At 32.6% G+C, this 19,826-nt stretch overlaps 1 protein-coding gene across 1 annotated transcript; it reads right to left on the bottom strand.

Annotated features, from left to right (window-relative positions):
• Positions 1-903: 903 nt before the first annotated feature.
• LOC145042401 (Protein phosphatase 2C family protein) lies at positions 904-3,825 on the bottom strand. Its single transcript, XM_078990804.1, has 5 exons — positions 3,365-3,825; positions 2,663-3,064; positions 2,219-2,586; positions 1,911-2,147; positions 904-1,664 (listed from the first exon to the last, which is right to left on the bottom strand). Exons 2-5 carry the CDS (start codon positions 2,979-2,981, stop codon positions 1,422-1,424), a joined length of 1,167 nt encoding a protein of 388 aa, XP_078846930.1. The 5' UTR covers positions 2,982-3,064; positions 3,365-3,825; the 3' UTR covers positions 904-1,421.
• Between the last annotated feature and the right edge of the window lie 16,001 nt (positions 3,826-19,826).

The raw sequence follows: 19,826 nt of genomic DNA, 5'->3' as shown, positions 1-19,826 counted from the left end.
ATATGGTAATTATTATCATTTGACTAACTTTTATTATAACCTAATCATTCTTAATTTATTATATAATAATTACTTTTTATTACTATCTTTATTAATATTACTTAACTTAATTTTTAAGTGTTTTATTACTAACTCGTTTTTTTAACTGCATATTCCTTTTTTTAGTTCCTTTTTTTATTTATATTTTATACTTAAAAATTCGTGTATATTATATACTTTTGCATGGTTCATTCAAAAAGCTTATATTACTATATTAATTATATTAATATTATTTTTATATTACTATTAAAAAAAATTGAACTGTTATTAATTTTATCTTAAATTGAAATTTTTTAAAATGGTAATTATGCAAAAAAATAAAAAGGTTATGCAATTGGTTTTAGATACCAAATAAAAACCGTACTTATACAAAAATAAAAAGATATAAACAATTTAATTTCAAATAATTGTGATTAAACTTTTATACGGTTTCAAACCTTAAAAATCATAATGATAATAACTTTTATATAACATATTCAACTTAAAACGGTGATAATGACTATACGGTTAGAATTAGCTATATTTTTATACGCTTTAAAGGGATCTATAATCAAAATAGGCTATATTTTTTAATAGGTTAGAGATTAGTTTGATGTGCGTATAAAGAAAATCCCTAAAAATATTTAATAATAACTCGGTTAAAATTTATTATTTAAACCACATAACTATATTACGTGGCAACCACACATCCATGGTAGCAAAAGGTGTCACTTTATTATTGGAAAATGTTCCTCCCTTAATCAGATGATGAATTTAACAAACTTGATTGTCGTTTTGTTTTATGATAGAAAATGAGAATGACATTTTACTAAACAACTCATACCTTTTTTTATCTATAATAGTAACGTCTCCATACATAATACGTATAAACACATATTTTTATTTTTCTACCGATAATAATATACAACATAAAAACTTGTCTAGTCCTATACACAAACTCGACTCAACGACCCAAACCCCCTACACTACTTTTTAACTTCAAAGTTACCACTTAAATCATGTAAAAAGTAAAAACAAACTTATAATCTAAAATCACCACCACCCAATAAGGGAATATAATAAACTATACGCTTATATCTGTAAAGTTTTAGCATTAGCACTCTCACTTAAAGAGATCACACTGTTACATTTAACAAATTTTAACTTCAACTATGTGTCGGCTTGGTTCGGTTAACCACAATGCACCGTGGTTGCCTGGTTCGACCCGAGCCAAAGAACCACGGTGCACCACTGGGTTATACCATGTTTGTGACCATTTAATAGGGTGGGTATTCACACTTGAGAAAATAGTACAAGAAATTTAAAAACTAAGAGAGGGATATAGATACAGTTTTCTATATGTATATATATGTATAGCTTTTTGATGATTTAAAGAGAGAGAACTAGGTGGGGCCGGTTTCGGGTGCGAGTGTGTTTGAGGGCAGGCTAACCCCGGCTCCTTTCACGGATACGTTAGCGGTTCGACGGGTCATGAGGTTGGAGTCAAGAAAGAGGACCACAACGGTGATGTCATCATGGAAATGTCGGCGGACCCCACGGTCGATTTTTTTTAAATCGGAGTATCTCATTTCCCGCTTTTTTGCGGCTCGTTGTAATGCCACTTTTATTAATCTTTTAGCACTCCCCTGCATCAACAAATATGCCATGTTTATTGTGATAATTCAGTATTCAAGAAATAACAATGTACTTGTGTACTTTCATTTCTTTATATTACATTTAAATTTAAATAAGTGAGTGATAGAAAATTATAAAAATTCTCTATCTATCTAGGAGTTGGAAGTTGGAACCTCCAAAGTCTATATTTGGTGTTTTTTTAATCGGTGAAAAATAAAATATATTTTAGCGTTTGGGTAATAAGTTAGGGAATTTACACTGTGTGGATTATTTTGAACAATATCAACGGCTTCTTGGTTGCTAAGGTGCTCCCAAAGTCCATCGGAAGCAAAAATGATAAACTGATCATGTGGCTGCAATTGGTGCACTGAAACCGATGGATCAGAGCTCAAAATCGGTCTTTTAAAAGGTTCACGAAGCCTGAATTTCGCATATAAAGGCGCCCTATTGAATTCCGCTTTTTTTAGATACACATCACCAATAGATCTTGATATCTGTATTAAAAAAAGTAAAAATCATAAGTTGTATATTCGGAAATTAAAGCTAAAAGCACGTTGATATTTACCTGAATGAGGCCTTTGACTCTCCACACGTTATGTTTCAAAACGACAATCTGCGAGTCATCTGGATGCGTAGAGTGCAATTCCTGTCTCACAGATTCTATACATGCGTTATGTTCAGCTGAAAGCTGAATTGCAAGAACTTCACCAGTTGCCTTCACAAGTCTTCCTAAAACAGCTCTAGAATCTCCAAGATTGGCAATGTAAAGGCTCCCGCTACATACAACTCCAACAAGGCAACATGATCCAACGGCTGCGATTTGTGGTTTCATCGGCCATTGTTTAGACACAATGGAGCTGAAACCATCTTCTGTTGCTTGAAAGGCTTTCTTTATTACCTCCACTGACATCGATTGATTCTCTGAAGTAAACCCTAACAAAAGAAAGATTTTTCACTTAATGGGGGCACAGGAACTTAAATTTTTTTAGGGTTATTGACTTTGACTTACTCTTGAGATGATGAAAGAGGGTACTGTTGATGAATCGTGATGTCTCAGGGCCTCCGTGTCCATCATACACTCCTACAAACGTACCATAAGGGCCTGATTCTTGTAAGCTTAAACACCCGGATTCGAGTTGGCTTTGATCTTCTAGTAAATTATTGGCTTGAACTACAGCCATGGAGAAATCGCCATTAAAATGGTGTCCTGTATCTTTGTACCATAAGAGTCCGTCTTGACGACCGCCGGAATCAGAACCATTGTGAACATGTCGGTCCGAGCGTGGCCGGAAACAGGCCCACAAAAAGTTCATGAACCCAGATAACATGCCTCATCTCATCACAACATCTCTTGGAAGTATCCTCATTTCATTAAGATTTCCCCCAAAATTAGATTTCGATCTGTAAAATCCTGAATTCAGAAAACTGTAGGGATCAGTTCAAATGTTACAATCGATGTAACGTAACACACATGATCATAAGAGCTTTAGAAGTTGAAATTTACAAAAAGGGAGAAAAAGGGGCACAGAATTTAGAAAATAGAGTGGTCTAATTAAAATATAGTCAAACCTAATTGACCAATTCAAAAACTTGTGGAGTATTTACGACCATTCAACAGAAACCATAAAACCCTAACTTCTTCGAGATTCTCAAGAGTTGGAAACTAAGTTAATTAAGAATCCGATTGAAGTAATTAAGAAAATTTGCTCACACTTGTAGCTGCCTTCGAAGTTACAAGGAGAAGAAGATCTGGAAGTGAAACAGTTAGATCTACGGATCAAATCAAACCAAAAACGGAATTGGGTATTCACAAACGAACCCTTGTTTGGACAATAAAGAGTGAGAGAAAGAGTATCACACAGCAGTCGTAAGTTGTTCTGATAATAATGATGATGATGATGATGATGATGATCCGAAAACTATAAGGTTTAGTTTCGGTCTGGTTCACTTAGCAGACAAACGCCATTAAAACCCACAATTGAGAGCTTGAAATCCAGCAAAGCAGATAGAGAGAGAGAGAGAGAGAGAGAGATAGTCAGAGGAGTTTATCAAGATAATTTGATATGGTGTATTGATAGTGTTTATGAGTTGTCCAAGACGTGCACTTGACATGAAGACAAGTGGCACCAAACCCTTGCTTTAATGTTATATCTTCTTAAAATCGATGAAACAAATCTTATTATCCAGATTTTATAGAAAACTCAGGTTCTATTCTATATATTATATATAGTATGAGGCGAGGTGTAAAGGTCAAGTTTTAAATCACGTTATGCTATTAGTATAATTTTATATATATTAAAAAAATCATATAATAATCAATTTATATCGTTTTTAAAAAAGCTAAATCTAACACTTAATATGAAAAAAGTTTACAAAACTCAACTGTTTCATTCCCAATTAGAAAAAACAAACAAAAAACATATGCCTTAAAAAACTTGTACCATATAACAACATAACATGTCTTGATACGTTATTTGGGTGTCATGCTTAACAAAACTCGCATCAGACGTTTTCGAGACAGCTATACCATAGCTCTCGTTATGGTGCGTCATTTAGGCTTTAGCCAGTGGGAGGTGTTAAGCCTCACCACTACCCTCGCTAGGGAGATGCTACACCACCCTTAACCTTCGCTAGATGACTTGTTGATGATGGCTCGCTACACCCAAAATGAGAAAAGAGAGAAAAAGTATTGTGTTGTGATTGGTTGTAAGTATTTTGTATTTTTTTTCAAAACAAAACCTATTAAAATTATACACCGTCACTTCCTATCATTTTCAATCTATATATGTTAAGCTTATATGATAATAAAAAATGTTATGTGACAATGTGCTAGGATTACTACAACTCCTTCCAATCTTAGAACCATGTAGAAATTTGCAAATTTAGTTTTTATATAAATAAAAGGTTTAAAATAATATAGTGCTTTTTTGGATTAAGCCTTAGTTATGTACTTTTTTTTTTCTTAAAAGGCCTTTGTACTTTTTATTTTTTGGGTTCGACCATATTAATAATTTCTAACATACAAAAAGTGTCAAGTGCAAGAATTTTTCAAAAATTTAGTTAAATAGTTGAGGTTTTCCGGATATAATTAAAAAATTGAGGTTTCTCTTCAAAAAAAAAAAAGTTAGAAATTCTTTTAAAATGACAAAATGTTAGTGCTCTTAAGAAAAAAACTATATAATAAAATTATGGTTTAAACCAGGAAAATATAATATAAAATATTTTTATGATATCAACCTTAAAATAAATACATAATATAATGTAGTACAATCATATAGTGTTTATTAAATTGTTAAAGAATGTATGGAATAAATCATATAGTGTTTATTAAATTGTTGAAGAATGTATGGAATAAATTAATTGATGGGTTTTGAGCAAAAGAACATCCTATGTGCACATGCAAAACCATATAGCTTTGGATCTAGGTTTCTCTATTGTACATGCAAATTTATCCAAAGCTCATAAACCCTAATCTAGCATACTTTGAAATCGAGATCTATAACAAAACAAGTTTAGATTATACATTTCAATAATTACAAGAATCTTCAATCTTCAAGAGGCTTAGCGTCAAAAGTGTAACACCTCTAATGACTCATAAACACCACAAGCAAGAAGATGATCTAGAATAGAAAAGGAGTGAGGCACAATTTCAGCTATAGTAACTCTAGGGTTTCTTGGTGTAGCCGAAACTGAAGCCCTGGGGTTCCTTATATAGCTGAGTTGTTAGGTTTTCAGTTAAAACCCTAATTGGATGACTTAGGCCCTAAGCAGCTTAAGAACCTTTTGGAATAAGGCCCCTTAGACGAAATTAGAGTGGGCTTACAAAAAGTCATATAACCAAGTTGGAAAATAACACACATTTGTCTTACTTTTTACAAGCAAGGTAATTACATATAATCAACTCATATCAAATTCCCTGTTGGTAAACAAATTATGAGTTTCTGCAACTAACCTGGGAGCAGAGTATTTCTAGCAGTGATCACTCGAAGAAAAGGTGTAAATGGCAATGATCAAGTTACGGGGGATAGATGGACACGGAAAGTAAGAAATGGAGTGAGTATTACATTTTTGTCTCCTTTCCTCCTCTTCGGCCTCGCCGACCCCAGAGACGTTCCCCTCACCATCACGACTTCCGACCACAAACGTCGCTGACTGCCTTCCTTGGCTCGCAAGTGGGCCCTTCAAACCCTTGTTGGTCGCTTCCAGCAGCATTCGCAGAGATAATTGTTGTGTGATGATGACAGTAGCGGTGGTGTTGCTGGCAGATTCGACAATCACGATGGCAGTGGTGGTGTTTTTTGTCTTGTGTGGCGGCTAGTTTGAAGAAAACTCAAATGATCGGCAGTGGAGAGATGAGAGGGAGAGGCATACGTTTTTTTTAGTGTTGGCTTCCATTAATTAGGGTTTAAAGGAAACGAAAGAGAGAGAGAGAGAGAGAGAGAGAGAGAGAGAGAGATTTTAGGAGCTGATAAAAATAAGATAGAACCTAATAACTATAGTACCCTTTTAGTTAATTAAGAAGTTACACTTTAATCCTATGACTTTCTGAATTTATATAAATGTCCCGTTAATATTAACCTTTGATTTTAAAATTTGGAGGGCCTAGATCTCTTCTCACGTTCTCAACCTTTTTGGTGTTCTCATTTGATCCTACTCCCATATATATATATATATATATATATATATATATATATATATATATATATATATGAGTATGATTAAATGAGAACATAAAAAAGATTGAGAATGCGAGAACAAAGTATATATTTATTTATGATTCCATCTATTTATTTGTGGAGGAATATATATATATATATATATATATATATATATATATATATATATATATATATATATATAGGGTTAGGTTCATTTGAGACCACCTATATTTTGTGAGACCGTGAGACGTATTTTTTTATTTTTTTAATTTTTTTTTAATTTTTTTTAGTTAATTCATGTTCCGAAAATAATATTTAAAAAAAGAATTTTTTGATTTTTCCATTTATTTTGCATTTTAAAATTATTTTTAGAATATGTACAGTGTAATATTCTATTTAGAATATTTCACGTATTTTTCAAAAAAAATAGATTTTTTTAAAATTTTTTTTAGTTAATTCAAGTTCCGAAAATAATATTTAAAAAAAGAATTTTTAGATTTTTCCATTTATTTTGCATTTTAAAATTATTTTTTAGAATATGTCAGTGTAATATTCTATTTAGAATATTTCAAGTATTTTTCAAAAAAAAAAATAACGGAATTTTTTTATTTTTTTTAGTTAATTCAAGTTCCGAAAATAATATTTAAAAAAAGAATTTTTGGATTTTTCCATTTATTTTGCATTTTAAAATTATTTTTAGATTTGATCTCACGTTCTCACAAAATTAGAATGATCTCAAATGAACCTTAACATATATATATATATATATATATATATATATATATATATATATATATATATATATATATATATATATATATATATATATATATATATATATATATTCTTATTGTGCATAAAAATACGTTACATTAAAGAAAATCTAACCTAAAATATATTAGTAATTTATCTCAAGTTAATTAGATTATGATTATAATATTAATAAAATATTAAATGAACTTTCACAACACATTTATGATAACAATATACATGTATCCTAATATGTCACATCAACCCTTGATAATAATAATAATAATAATAATAATAATAATAATAATAATAAAAGAATTATTGAATATCTATTTTTTTATTAATAAAATGTTAACACATAAAATTATCTCGTTCACCATCGATAATCATTTAAATAGCAAAAACAAATAATTCGATAAAAAGATACAGCAAATAAAATATTGCAATAATAGGTAGTGGTGATTAAAAAAAAAAGGTCTACATAACTATATGTTTTAAGATCAGGAAGTGTGGCAGTGTTTTTACCGACCACAATTTTATGTGGCAGTTTTTAATGGTGGTGATCAGCGTCCCTTACCCTTTGTTTTACCGGCGATGTGTTTCCATTGTCATCTCTTTCTTCCTTTACCGTTCGCATTCAATCTCTTCACTCTTTCTTTACTGGTGATAATATATAAGCACCACATCTTAGGATCAATTGAAAGTGATAAAAATGATAAAAATAGCACAATCATCCTATATGGAGTGTAATTCACCACACCGTTCAACCTTAAATGCAAGGACGTAGACACCTTTTTTTTTTTTTTTTTTTGTATCATGTCAACACTCCTTTATTTTTTTCTTACTCTTTTTTCATTCTTCAAAACCTAGGAAATTCTCTTTCTTTCATAGTTTTTTAAAATGTATTTTATAAAAATATTATTCTTTTTATAGTAAATTAAAAACATAAAATTTAATATATATAGTTTAGTATATATATACTATTTAATAAAAACTTAAAAAAAAAAATTATACCATTTACCAATTAGGATAATACAGAAGATGCACGAAACAAAAATCACACACACCCACCCCGCACTCTAAACCACACTCGGGTGTGGTGCTTCATGTGTATTCTTTATGCCACTAGTTTTAAATTTATAAAACGTATATAATATAAACCAACTAAAACACAATAGACAGTGTATCTAGTCGCGTAATAATATAGTAAAAGTAAGTAGGGTATCGAACTTTAGGGGAATGAGTATTATCTTAATAGAAAATACTACTACTATTAAACTTAAATAAATACCTTTAAAGAAGGGGTTGTTATTTGATTTTCCACGTTTAGAGAAACTTAAATCATCAATCAACTATTAATTAAGATTACTCTAAACTAAAGCAAATAAATAGAAACGATTTAAAACCAAGATTAAAAAGCAATTTCATTTAGCTTCGAATCACATTTACCTTATGTTTGATTTCTAATGGAATGGATTTTTTATGTGGTTACCGAAGGATGTACGCAAAGCATGTTTGTGGAGAGTGTGATGAGGAAAAAGATAGAGAAGAAGCTGGGAGTGATACCAAAGGATGGAGTGTCGATCGTGTTGAATGATGTTGTTTGATGCTAGAATCTTTGTGCTCATAGATGATAGATAAGGTACAAAATATTTTGATCTCACTTAATATTCGTGTGAATTCATATGATTCAATCCTATCTGATATAGATGATGCTTGTGCTTTCTTAAAAGATTTGTTGATTTCCTTGGGTAGTGATTTGGAGAAAACCAAGATTCGGTCGAAGAGAAAAACTCTAAGATAGAGAATTTGAATATGAAGCTGAACCATGTTAAAATAGATAGAGATTCTATTAGGATGAACGATATTTTGTTAATCAAACAAAGGAATATCTATTGTACCACGACACAAAAATGGTATGGAAAACTTACATTGTTATACTAGTCGTCAGAAATTGCAAAGAACAACGTAGGAAACTATTACCTTTTATCACGTTTAAAAAGGAATTGGTTGATGAAATATCTTTTGAATGTGAAAGTAGAGTTTTCATGTTTGATCAGGTACCAAATGATTCATATGCTTATGGAAATGTTAATATTGATGAATATTTAGATGCTAATGGTTTAGTGAATATTGTTAATGATACTTTGAGCAAAAATGAACAAGTGAAAATTTTATATAAAACAAATCCCAACTCAGTGTTCTCAAGAAAATTTAGCTGATATTGAAAATGATTATGAAAATATCACTGAAATTATAGAAGAAAAGTGTGTTGATTGGTCAAAGTTTTTTATCATAAAAATTAATTCATTAACTAAAAGTGTCAAAAGTTAAAAATTTGAAAAAAAATTCACAAAAATCATTTTTGAAAAATCCTCAAACCAATAGAGATGTTATATATAATTCTTACTTGAAGAATAGGTGTAACATTCAGAAACAAAATCGTTTTCAACAAGGTTGTCAAAATTGTTTTCAAATAATTCTAAAAATCGTTTTCAACAAGTTCTTCAAAATCATTTTCAAAATAATTCTCAAAATCGTTTTCAATAAGGTCCTCAAACTCGTTTTCAAAATAAGTCTCAAAATCGTTTTCGAAAAGATTATCATAATCGTTATTTGTGTAAATCGAAAAATTGAAGTACTTCATCCTAAGAAAAATTATCGAAGCCATCAAAATGGAGTTAATAAAAATTAAAAACCAAATCTGAGTTTTCAAAGTGCAAAGTTGAGAATGCGAAAATCAGTATTGATGCTTCGATGTCCAATGAATATGTTTCTTCATGTAAAAGTAATGAAATTGATTTGATTGATTACATTAAATTCAAAGTTAGAAATTGGATTTGTAATTCTAAATTTCACACTAATTTTGAAGGACCCAAAAAACCTTGGACACCAAAATCTCTCTAATTGATTGAGGTACTATCTAATGAGCAATACAATGAAAATTGGTATATCGATAGTTTTCTGCTCACATCATATGAATGAAAGGAAGGAGCGATTAAGAGATTTCAGGAAACTTACCAATGTTGGAGTAGTGAAGTTTAGGAATAATAACAAATGCACAATCAAAGGATATGGAAAAATAACAAATGAAAGTTTTACAATTAATCGAGTTGCCTATGTCGAAGGTCTGAAACATAATATAATAAGGGTGTGTTTGGCACAGAGCTGTTGGGATCCTATACTTTTAGCTTTTGAAAAAAACACTCAAGTTGAAACAAAAAGCTTCATTTGGCAGTACGAGCGTTGAACTTTTAGTTTAAACAAAATGCTCCAAATCTAAAAGTTACTTCATGTACCGTTAAACAAAACGCTACTAAGATTTTGAAATCAAATCAGAGAATTGCCCTTAAAAATATATTTACATATTTATTTATTTTTTAAAAAATTGTCTTTTTATGTAATTTTATATATTTCAAAAGTTTTCAGATACTTCTGTCTTACACTTGTATAACAGATAAAAACTACAACTTTCATCTACCATCTACCTGCTACCAGCTACACGTTACCAGCTTCTGGCTAACATCTACTTTTTCCAAACATGCCCTAAGTGTGTCTTAATTGGTTGTATGATCTGAAAATCAAGTGTTGTTTGATGAATAAGGAAGTGATATGAAGCGTATTGTTGGTTTATCTTCAATTTTCTTACTATCGAAGGCTTCCCCAGATCTAAGTTGGCTTTAGCATCAAAGACTTTTACATTTGAATTTTAAAAATCTTAATAAGCTTGTTTTAAATGATTTAGTTTGTGGTTTACCTGTTCTTACATTCGACTATTATTCATTGTGTACAGCTTATGAACAAGGAAATCAACATTGACAAGGACATCCAATAGTCATCGACTCGAAGATCTTTGAACCTATAAAACTTCTACATATTGATTTATGTGGACCATCGACAAGTTGAATCAATTGGTGGGAAAAAGTACATTTTCGTTATTTTAGACTATTCCTTACCTTTTACTTGGGTTCATTTTCTTAGACCAATGTATGAAACTGCTCAAGTAATAATTGACTTTTATCAAAGGCATTGAAGTGAGTTTGAAGAAGAAAGTTCGCAGAATCAGAAGTGATAATGGAACATAATTTAGGAATCATGTTCTTGACTAATTCTTGATAAATCATGTAATTTTTCTTAATCTTTCTACTCCATATACACCTCAACAGAATGGAGTTGTGAAAAGAATAAATCGATCCTTATGTGAAGCAGCGAGAACAATGCTAACATATGAAAATATTCCTTAATATTATTGGGTTGAGGTTATTTCTACTTCTTGTTTTACTCAAAATCGCTCTTTTATACATCGAAGATGCAATATTACTCCGTATGAAATCATCAACAAAAGGAAACCTAATGTAAAATTTTTCCATATTTTTAGTTGTAGGTGTTTCATCATGAATTTGAAAAATCATCTTTCAAAAATTTCAAGCTAAAGTTGATAAAGGAATATGTCTTGGATATTCACAAGATTCGGTGACATATAGGGTGATGAATAATAGAACAAGGAGGATCAAAGAAGCATTTAATTTGACCTTCAATGATTATTTTGTTAAAAGAGTCGAGACTATTTTTCCATAAAATCCAATCTTTTCTAATTCTCAAGAGGATTTTGATCAAATGCTTACTTCTTATATAGATTTTGATTTAATTTTTGGTATTCCTGAAAGGGAAATCAATGTTGAAGTGAATATTGAAGACAATCAAGTTTTTGAGGCTTCTAAACATTCAAAGGATTCAATAATCACATATTTAAGAAATTATGCGTGTGTAACATTGATACCCAATGCTCAAGTCGAGGGGGGGGGGACTCATATCACCTATTCAAGTTGAGGGGGAACAACCCACATCACATGCTCATGATAAGTGGGATCAATCAATGTTGAATCCTTATGTTGAGGGGGATCAAAAGGGGGACGAATTTCTAACATATGTCGAAGATGTAAGTAGTGCATTAGGAGATATAAATTTCAATGATGGTGTGAATGATACTCTTTCTGTTACAGACGAAGTTCTGATGCAGAAGAAATCTTTAAGGATACAAATCTAGACTTTGATCTGTCATTTCCTCCGATGGAGAAATGGACTCGAGATCATCCTAAAGAACAAATTCTTGGTAATCCTAACTCATGTGATTTTACACGATCACAAATAAGAGAAAGAAATGAAGTTCTTAACGTAAATCAATAATTTTGCATGTTTCATGTTTTCATTTCAAAAATTGAACCAAAGAATGTTAAGGTTGCATTAGAACATCATGACTGGGTTTTTGCTATGCAATATGAACACAAATGTTTGATAGAAACAAAGTGTTTGATAGAACAAAGACTAATAAACTGAATTAGTTGAGTTTGATAGAAACAAAATGTGAAGTTTAATTCCTAAACCTGAAAATGTTTCTTTTGTTGGACTTAAATAAGTTTTAAAAAATAAAGTTGATAAAAAAGGAAATGTTGTTCTTAATAAGGAAAGACTTGTTGTTAAAGGGTATATTCAACTAGATAGTACTGATTATGACAAAACTTTTGCTCATGTCTCAAGACTCAAAGCTGTTCAAATCTTTCTTGCTTATGCAGCTTGTAAGAACTTCGATGTTTCGCAAATGGATGTTAAATGTGCTTTTCTAAATATACTCGAAGAAACAGTGTATGTGGAACAACCACATGGGTTTGTAAATGATAAGTTTCCTAATCATTTTTATATTCTCGATAATGTTGTTTATGGCTTAAAGCAAGCACCAAGGGCCTAGTATGAAACTTTAACCAATTGTTTTGAAAATCTCTTAATTTGAACAAGGGTTAGTTGATCCTACTTTATTTCGATAGATAGTAGGGGATCATCGAATGCTTGTTCAAATTTATGTCAATGATATTATTTTGGTTCTATTGACCCTGCTTTATCGAAGGAATTTGAGGATACCATGCGCAATCAGTTTGAGATGAGCATGATGGGAAAAATTAATTATTTATTGGGTTTGAATATTCATCAAAGCAAAGAAGGTATTTTTATCAATCAAGAGTCTTATACGAAGAACTTACTTGAATGATTTGACATGACGCAATGTTCAGATGCAAAAGTACCACTAACATGTGGCATGAGACTGAGTCCACATTAAGATAAACCAGTTTTTTATCTTAAGACATATTGAAAATGATTGGTTCTTTATTATATTTGACAGAAAGTAGAAAGTAGACATGATATTATATTTTCTGTGTGTAATTATGCCATGTATCAAGCTAATCCAAGGAAACCACATCTCATTGTTGTAAATAATATCTTTTGATATCTTCATCGAAATCCTACACTTGGTATTTGGTATCATGTGAAGATTGGCTTTTTCATTCAAGATTATTCAGATGCTGATTTGGGTGGTTGTCAAATTGATTACAAGAGTACAACTGGTGGTTGTCAATTTATTAATAGGAAGTTAGTATGCTGGCGATCGAAGAAACACACGAGTGTTTGGATATCGACAGTAGAGGCAGAGTATGTTACTGCTACTGCATGCAATTCTCAAGTGATATGGACTCAAAGTCGAATTTGTGACTATGCTATCAACATGAAGAAAATACCATTGTTTTGTGATTCTCAAAGTGGAATTCACATTTGTCATAATCTTGTTCAACATTCCAATACTAAACAAGTTGCTCTTCAATATCACTTTATCAAAGATCCTGTCGAAGATGGCAATATTGAGGTGCATTTTTTCCAAACAACAGATCAACTTGTTGATATTTTCACAAAACCTGTAGATGAAAAATCTTTTCCAAGAATCTTAAATGGTTAGGGAATAATGGAGGCATGTTGTGTTCCAACATCAAGCTATTTTTTATGTCTTTAATATCGAAGACACTATTTATTGTTGAAGACGTCAATACTCTTTAAACTTTGATATTGGAACTGAATCATTCAGAAGTTACTGTTTACAGTTCACACTTTGATACTCTTTGTATTCGATATTCTCGCTAAACGATTCAGAAGAGTAAGGTCTACTATCGAAATTTTGTTCCTTCTTTTGGTATTTTACTTTTTCTTTAAAAAAATGAAAATTTCCAAAAAGATTTTCTTTATTTTTGTATTTTTTTTTCTTCAAAAAAATCAAAAATTCCAAAAAGATTTCTTTATTTTTTTTATCTTTTTCTTTAAAACTCAAAAATATCAAAAATAATTTTTTGGAATACTTTTTATTTTAGACTGGAACAAAGGCATTGACGGGCCCCTTTTGACCCTAACTTACCTTGCTTAATCTACTGGGGATTCAGGACTCCTGACCATTCTCTGCTGTTTAATCCCTCCATCAAAGAACAAGGCGACTCTAAACACGATCCCCAGCTAGATAACCACTACAGTGAGGCACAAACAATGGCAACATATTCCATAATCTCTCCTGGTTAAGGCCAAATGTCTAGAGAGAGATCAACAAAATTCGGGAACTCTTAAGGCTACAACACCGAATCAACTCTATCAATATGCTTCTTGGGACCGGAAACCCATAATCCAAGACTAATATTTAACCATTCATTGAATTCGCCCCTTGCCTGAGGGTATGATCACTACCAACCACGCTGGAAAAGAACCCAAACACATAAATCGTGAATTTTCCACTAATCCCCAAATCCATAAGATATACCAAAAGCCTTTAATTAACCCGAGACTCCCTGACTGCCATTCCAACCACTACTCCTACGAGCAAAGATGAAAATTCCAAGAACTCCACATTTACCTCCAATCCTTAACATCTCAGGTGTACCCTCATCTGGCAAAACATCCAAGACATCAACGAAGAACTTTTGATTTGTAACTTCATTCCTGGTTCCCAATTTTGATAATCACCCACTTTAAAACAACTTGCATGCAAAAAAGATTATAATGCAACATTTCGTAGATACTTTCTGATATACTACTCATACTCACAACAACCTTTAACTGTTACCTTTATCCAAACCAGGTGATTTGTGTGCCACCCTACTTCCGTCAATATACTAATACTAAAAGTACCATAATCAAAAGAATTCAACAATCATGATCACTAGGCCCGCTGCTGATGTCTGGAATGTTCTCGTTATTACGTCGATCTTGTCAACATTACATCGTTCGACTGGAAACTTGCGACCCACACCACGGGCCTAAAGATTCTCCACCTCATTCCAGTGCATTGCAGGGACCTAAACAACGCCCCTTTCAACTTTAACCGCACAACAATGCCATAACTATACCACACTCAATTGCTTTCAATGAACTAGCTTCCACAAACGCAGATCCTGAGGAAATCATGGTTGCACACGACCCGAGAATAGGATAATAGTTGCACCCTTGATCCAATTCAAAGGCTATCACCCAAAAGAACCATGAATATAATTCAAACAAATCCCTAATTCTATCTTGTACAGCCCCCATACATACATCTCGACAATACACATAATGAATTACCATAATGCACATCCTTATGAAACGCTAAACCTCAACCATTAATAGAAGACATCCTCATGAATAATCAGAACATCACCCCATACCTCGATTGAGACTGAACATATTCCACTAATACACAACCATCTCAAGAAGACTTCCATGGTGATCCTAAATACTAACAAAACTTGAGCCTACTATGAGCCAAAATTCCACACCACCATCATTGAGGATACACATACCCGGAGACTAAATGAAAATAAAGCACACTAAACTTGATGATAGGTTGAGACATCCGTTGAACTTCAACTATCACAACTTGAAACCTTCGGAGAACCTCCGCTAAATGATGAACAAAACGACCAATGATCGAGGACGTATTGACATTAGATCTAATGAACCAAAACCCGTGCGGAGCTGAATGTACCCAATTCAGAAACTAATTTTTTTGATCGCCACCTACTATATACCAGTGCCCTAACCAAATATTGAATCGAGATTCCATATACCCGCACCGTAGATCCCTATAAGCCATTCTTCCAACATTACAAACTCAAACCGATCGATGATCCTCCAAGAAGAATACCTAGTCCCCCCCACCCACCTACTTAGGGTTTGAACTAGCACCCACGGGTGTTGAAGCACCCATTTATCAAACCAGGTACAACCATCCCTGACCCTGGAATGTATAATTCACGTAGGATGGCCTTCCAAATAAGGACCAACCAAATCCTAAAAGAATCCCGAATTTTAGTAGAAGACCCCTAATAGACCCCAAGCTGCAATCTCAACCGTCAATCCTGTATCTGGCCTCCCTATATCCTAAGAATACAAACCCTTAATCACATCACAAAGTATCTATACCACATCAATCCACATGCGCACTCTCGCGCTAACATAATTTCACCAAACACCGCAACCTAATAGACCCCGAGTTGGGTTTGCATCCAACTCTAATAGTCACAAGCCTGCTCACTCCTTCTCTGAACCCATAAAAATGAAAGGGGATAATTTTGCCACAGATAGAGACAATACAATCCATCAATCAACCGCTCAACCTCCAACTACAATCCCCATGTCAATCTTAACAATCATTTCGTTCTTATGTCCAACGACTCAATGCACGACCTCGAGCAAAACCCTCGAGACCTCAAAATCGATATTGCCACTGGATCCCAAAACAATTACCAGACCCATCCTCATACCTGAGCCACCCATAACCAGAAGATCGACAGATAGAAAACTACTGCCATGAATCATAGCACCAAACCATGTTATCTTCCCTAATCATCCCTTAGAATCCTCAAAACTCTCCTTGATTCGAGTATGGATCCTGTGCTTCTAGTAGTACAGTCCCAATACTATCTTCCACACATATGCATATTTTTCTCAAGAATAATCTCGAGTCCTCTAAGGCCTACTCATAATAATACTCCTAAAACCCGCTCAACCACGAAACAACCACACTAAAATAGTTCCTAGGCTCTCCTAGGATCTCCCCCACTTTCCCTGCCATCAGCTGCTAAAGAATCCATACTAATCTCAGCTAACCACTTCATGAATACAATTACATGCGATAAAGCTTAAATAATCTTTCGACTAAAGGACTCAACCCTATAATGGTTGGACTTAGAAAAGAGCTGCCCAATAGGTGATGGGTTTTAGGTCATAAGACATCCTATGTGTTCATACAAACCCTAATGCTTGGATCTAGGTTTCTCTATTGTACATGCTTTGAATCCAAGACTATAAACCCTAATTCTAGCATACAAGTAGTCATATTAATATGTAATTAGGTTTAAGAACATACCTTGATTGTTATATAGCAATAACAATCCCAATTCCACCTTGGATTGACTTTGGAATGCTTAGAGTCACAAGTGTCACTCCTCTAATGGCTTACAAACACCAAGAGCAAATGGAGAAGGTATAAAGAGAGAGGTGAGAGGTTAGAATTCGTATCTAGGACCTCTTGGGAAAGGATACACGAATTCATGACCCTAGGGGTGTTTATATAGGTGTAGAGATAGGGTTTCAGTCATTATCCTTATCTAGTTGATTATCCATTAAGCAACCAATAAGATAATCCTTGAATCCTTATCATACTCGAATTCTAAGGCTTTCCAACCTTAAATTCTTCCACCATATAAATAAGATAATCCTTACCTTATTTTGTAACTATCACATAATTACAAATCAGCCCCTCTAGTTTAATTAATTACATTTGATCACAAAACTAATTCTTAATTAATTATTGACCAATATTAATTAAACAAATATGATTTATCCTTTAATATATTATTCTTATAATATATTAATAAATCTTATTATCCTCTCTCTCTTTATTCATTTCTCCAATCAAGTTGCTTTGGTGAAGGCAACCCAAAAGGACCATGCACCATCGGGTCAAGTACATACTAAAATAGTTATGGACTTAGACACTAATCCAACAGTCTCCCACTTGGATAAGTCTAACAACTATTATGCGTATGACTTCAGATCCCGCTCTACAATCGTAGCTTTCCAAAGCCGCTATCAACTCTGATCATATCAGATACGCGTGTCCTTAGATAAGGGATCATATATTCCTCCATTCTAGATATCGTATGAGATATGATTTCAAATCATTCTCTTTGTACTATATCTTGATTTCCGATTTATGACGACAGACTAATTGAACAAATCAAATTAGCCCTAGCCCGGCCGAGCATTTACGTATGTCATCACTAAACCATCGAGGGGCCCAAAGATATCGCTTTTATCCTACTTTGGATAAAAGGAACGGATAAACTTTGATACAATGCTCGCTTGCACTCACTCACCGAATTACACACAACAATATGTTTTATAACACCAAGTTACTGGTGCGTTTACATATTATCAATGTGCAACCGATTCGCAAGATACAACTCACACATCTCGGTTTCAAGAATATAAGATGTTATCGTCTCACTAATCACTCGTAATACAATTCATGGAGTGATCCAAGTGAGCGTGGGTTTAATCCAATGCTTAAATCATATTCATAAGCACTCATGAACGTTGCAACCAACATTTGCTTATGTCTAATACTCTTCTAGACAATCCACACACCAATTCACGACAGTCTTCATTCATATCTACTTCCAACATATGAACGACTGTGGCCCGTTTGAATAATTCGATTATTCTTAATAAACTCAATTATTCTGGAAATCAAAACATGCAAAGTGAAACACAAGAATAATACTAATCCCATATGGCCTCAAACCTTTGAGTATAAACAAAACACGTTTTATTTATCATCATATCGATTACTCATTATTTGTCGTTTCGGGTAATCAACTTCTTATTTGAATTCCAACACTTGTCCCATGCTCCTAGCATGCACACAATGTTTACCTATGGTTCTTACTTTTGTGAAATAGACAAATTGAACACATTTCCAATCATTCTCATTTTACAACTCCAAATCCATTTTCTTAAGTGTAAGAATATCAAATTCTCGTTACTTATAGAATATACTAGATTCTAACATTTTATGCAACGATCCTTTTGTAATGTCACTGCACCAAAGTCTCAAAGACTATTGCCAATGATATTACAAAGTCCTCTATCGGAGATTGTTACAAGACAATTCCTTAGATACGATGTCTCTCACTCAAAGCACATTCCTTTGAACATCCTTTTGCATAAAAGTTTCTAATCTAGACATAGATTTTCAATATTCAATTCAATATAGATACATTTCCATATTTTCCATATGACAACTAATTTTTAATAGAATCTTATCTATTCCTAATAATGTCGATATGGTCCATCCAATATGGAAACATTTCCATAATTTCTTATACTATACTTCCAACTACTCACAAGGGACCAATCCTCATCGAACTTTGGATTGTCCTTTGATAGTTGTTTAATTATTTTAGTCAAAACCGATTCTAGTCCCTTTTCCCTCTCAATGCGCTAGACATTTGAAAAATTTTAGAATGGTCAAACATTAAAGCATTTGCAATCGATCCTATACCCGAAGCGTATGGGACATGATGCACAATGTTTTATTTGCTATGTTCTCAAAATTCGAATTGTGAAGAGGAATGCCGTAATCATAATCGAAATTTTAAGAACACACTATGTACCTTTGACTAAATTTATTAACATTTCACAACCTAATCCTTTAGATTTGAAATGAAGCATAATATTCTCTCCCTTAATTATAGCAAAACAACCTTTCAACTCTTACAACTTTGCAAAGTATGACTCTTGTTTTCTATAATTAATATTGCCAACTATGCAATACTTGCCTTAATAATCATACAATCATAACATTTATGCTCCCACTATCATGATGATTATTATAAAACATAACACTTATGCTCC

Source organism: Lactuca saligna, chromosome 4 (assembly GCF_052625555.1).
Source record: "Lactuca saligna cultivar CGN05327 chromosome 4, ASM5262555v1, whole genome shotgun sequence".
Taxonomy (NCBI): domain Eukaryota; kingdom Viridiplantae; phylum Streptophyta; class Magnoliopsida; order Asterales; family Asteraceae; genus Lactuca; species Lactuca saligna.
This window is presented reverse-complemented; position numbering and strand designations above follow the sequence as displayed.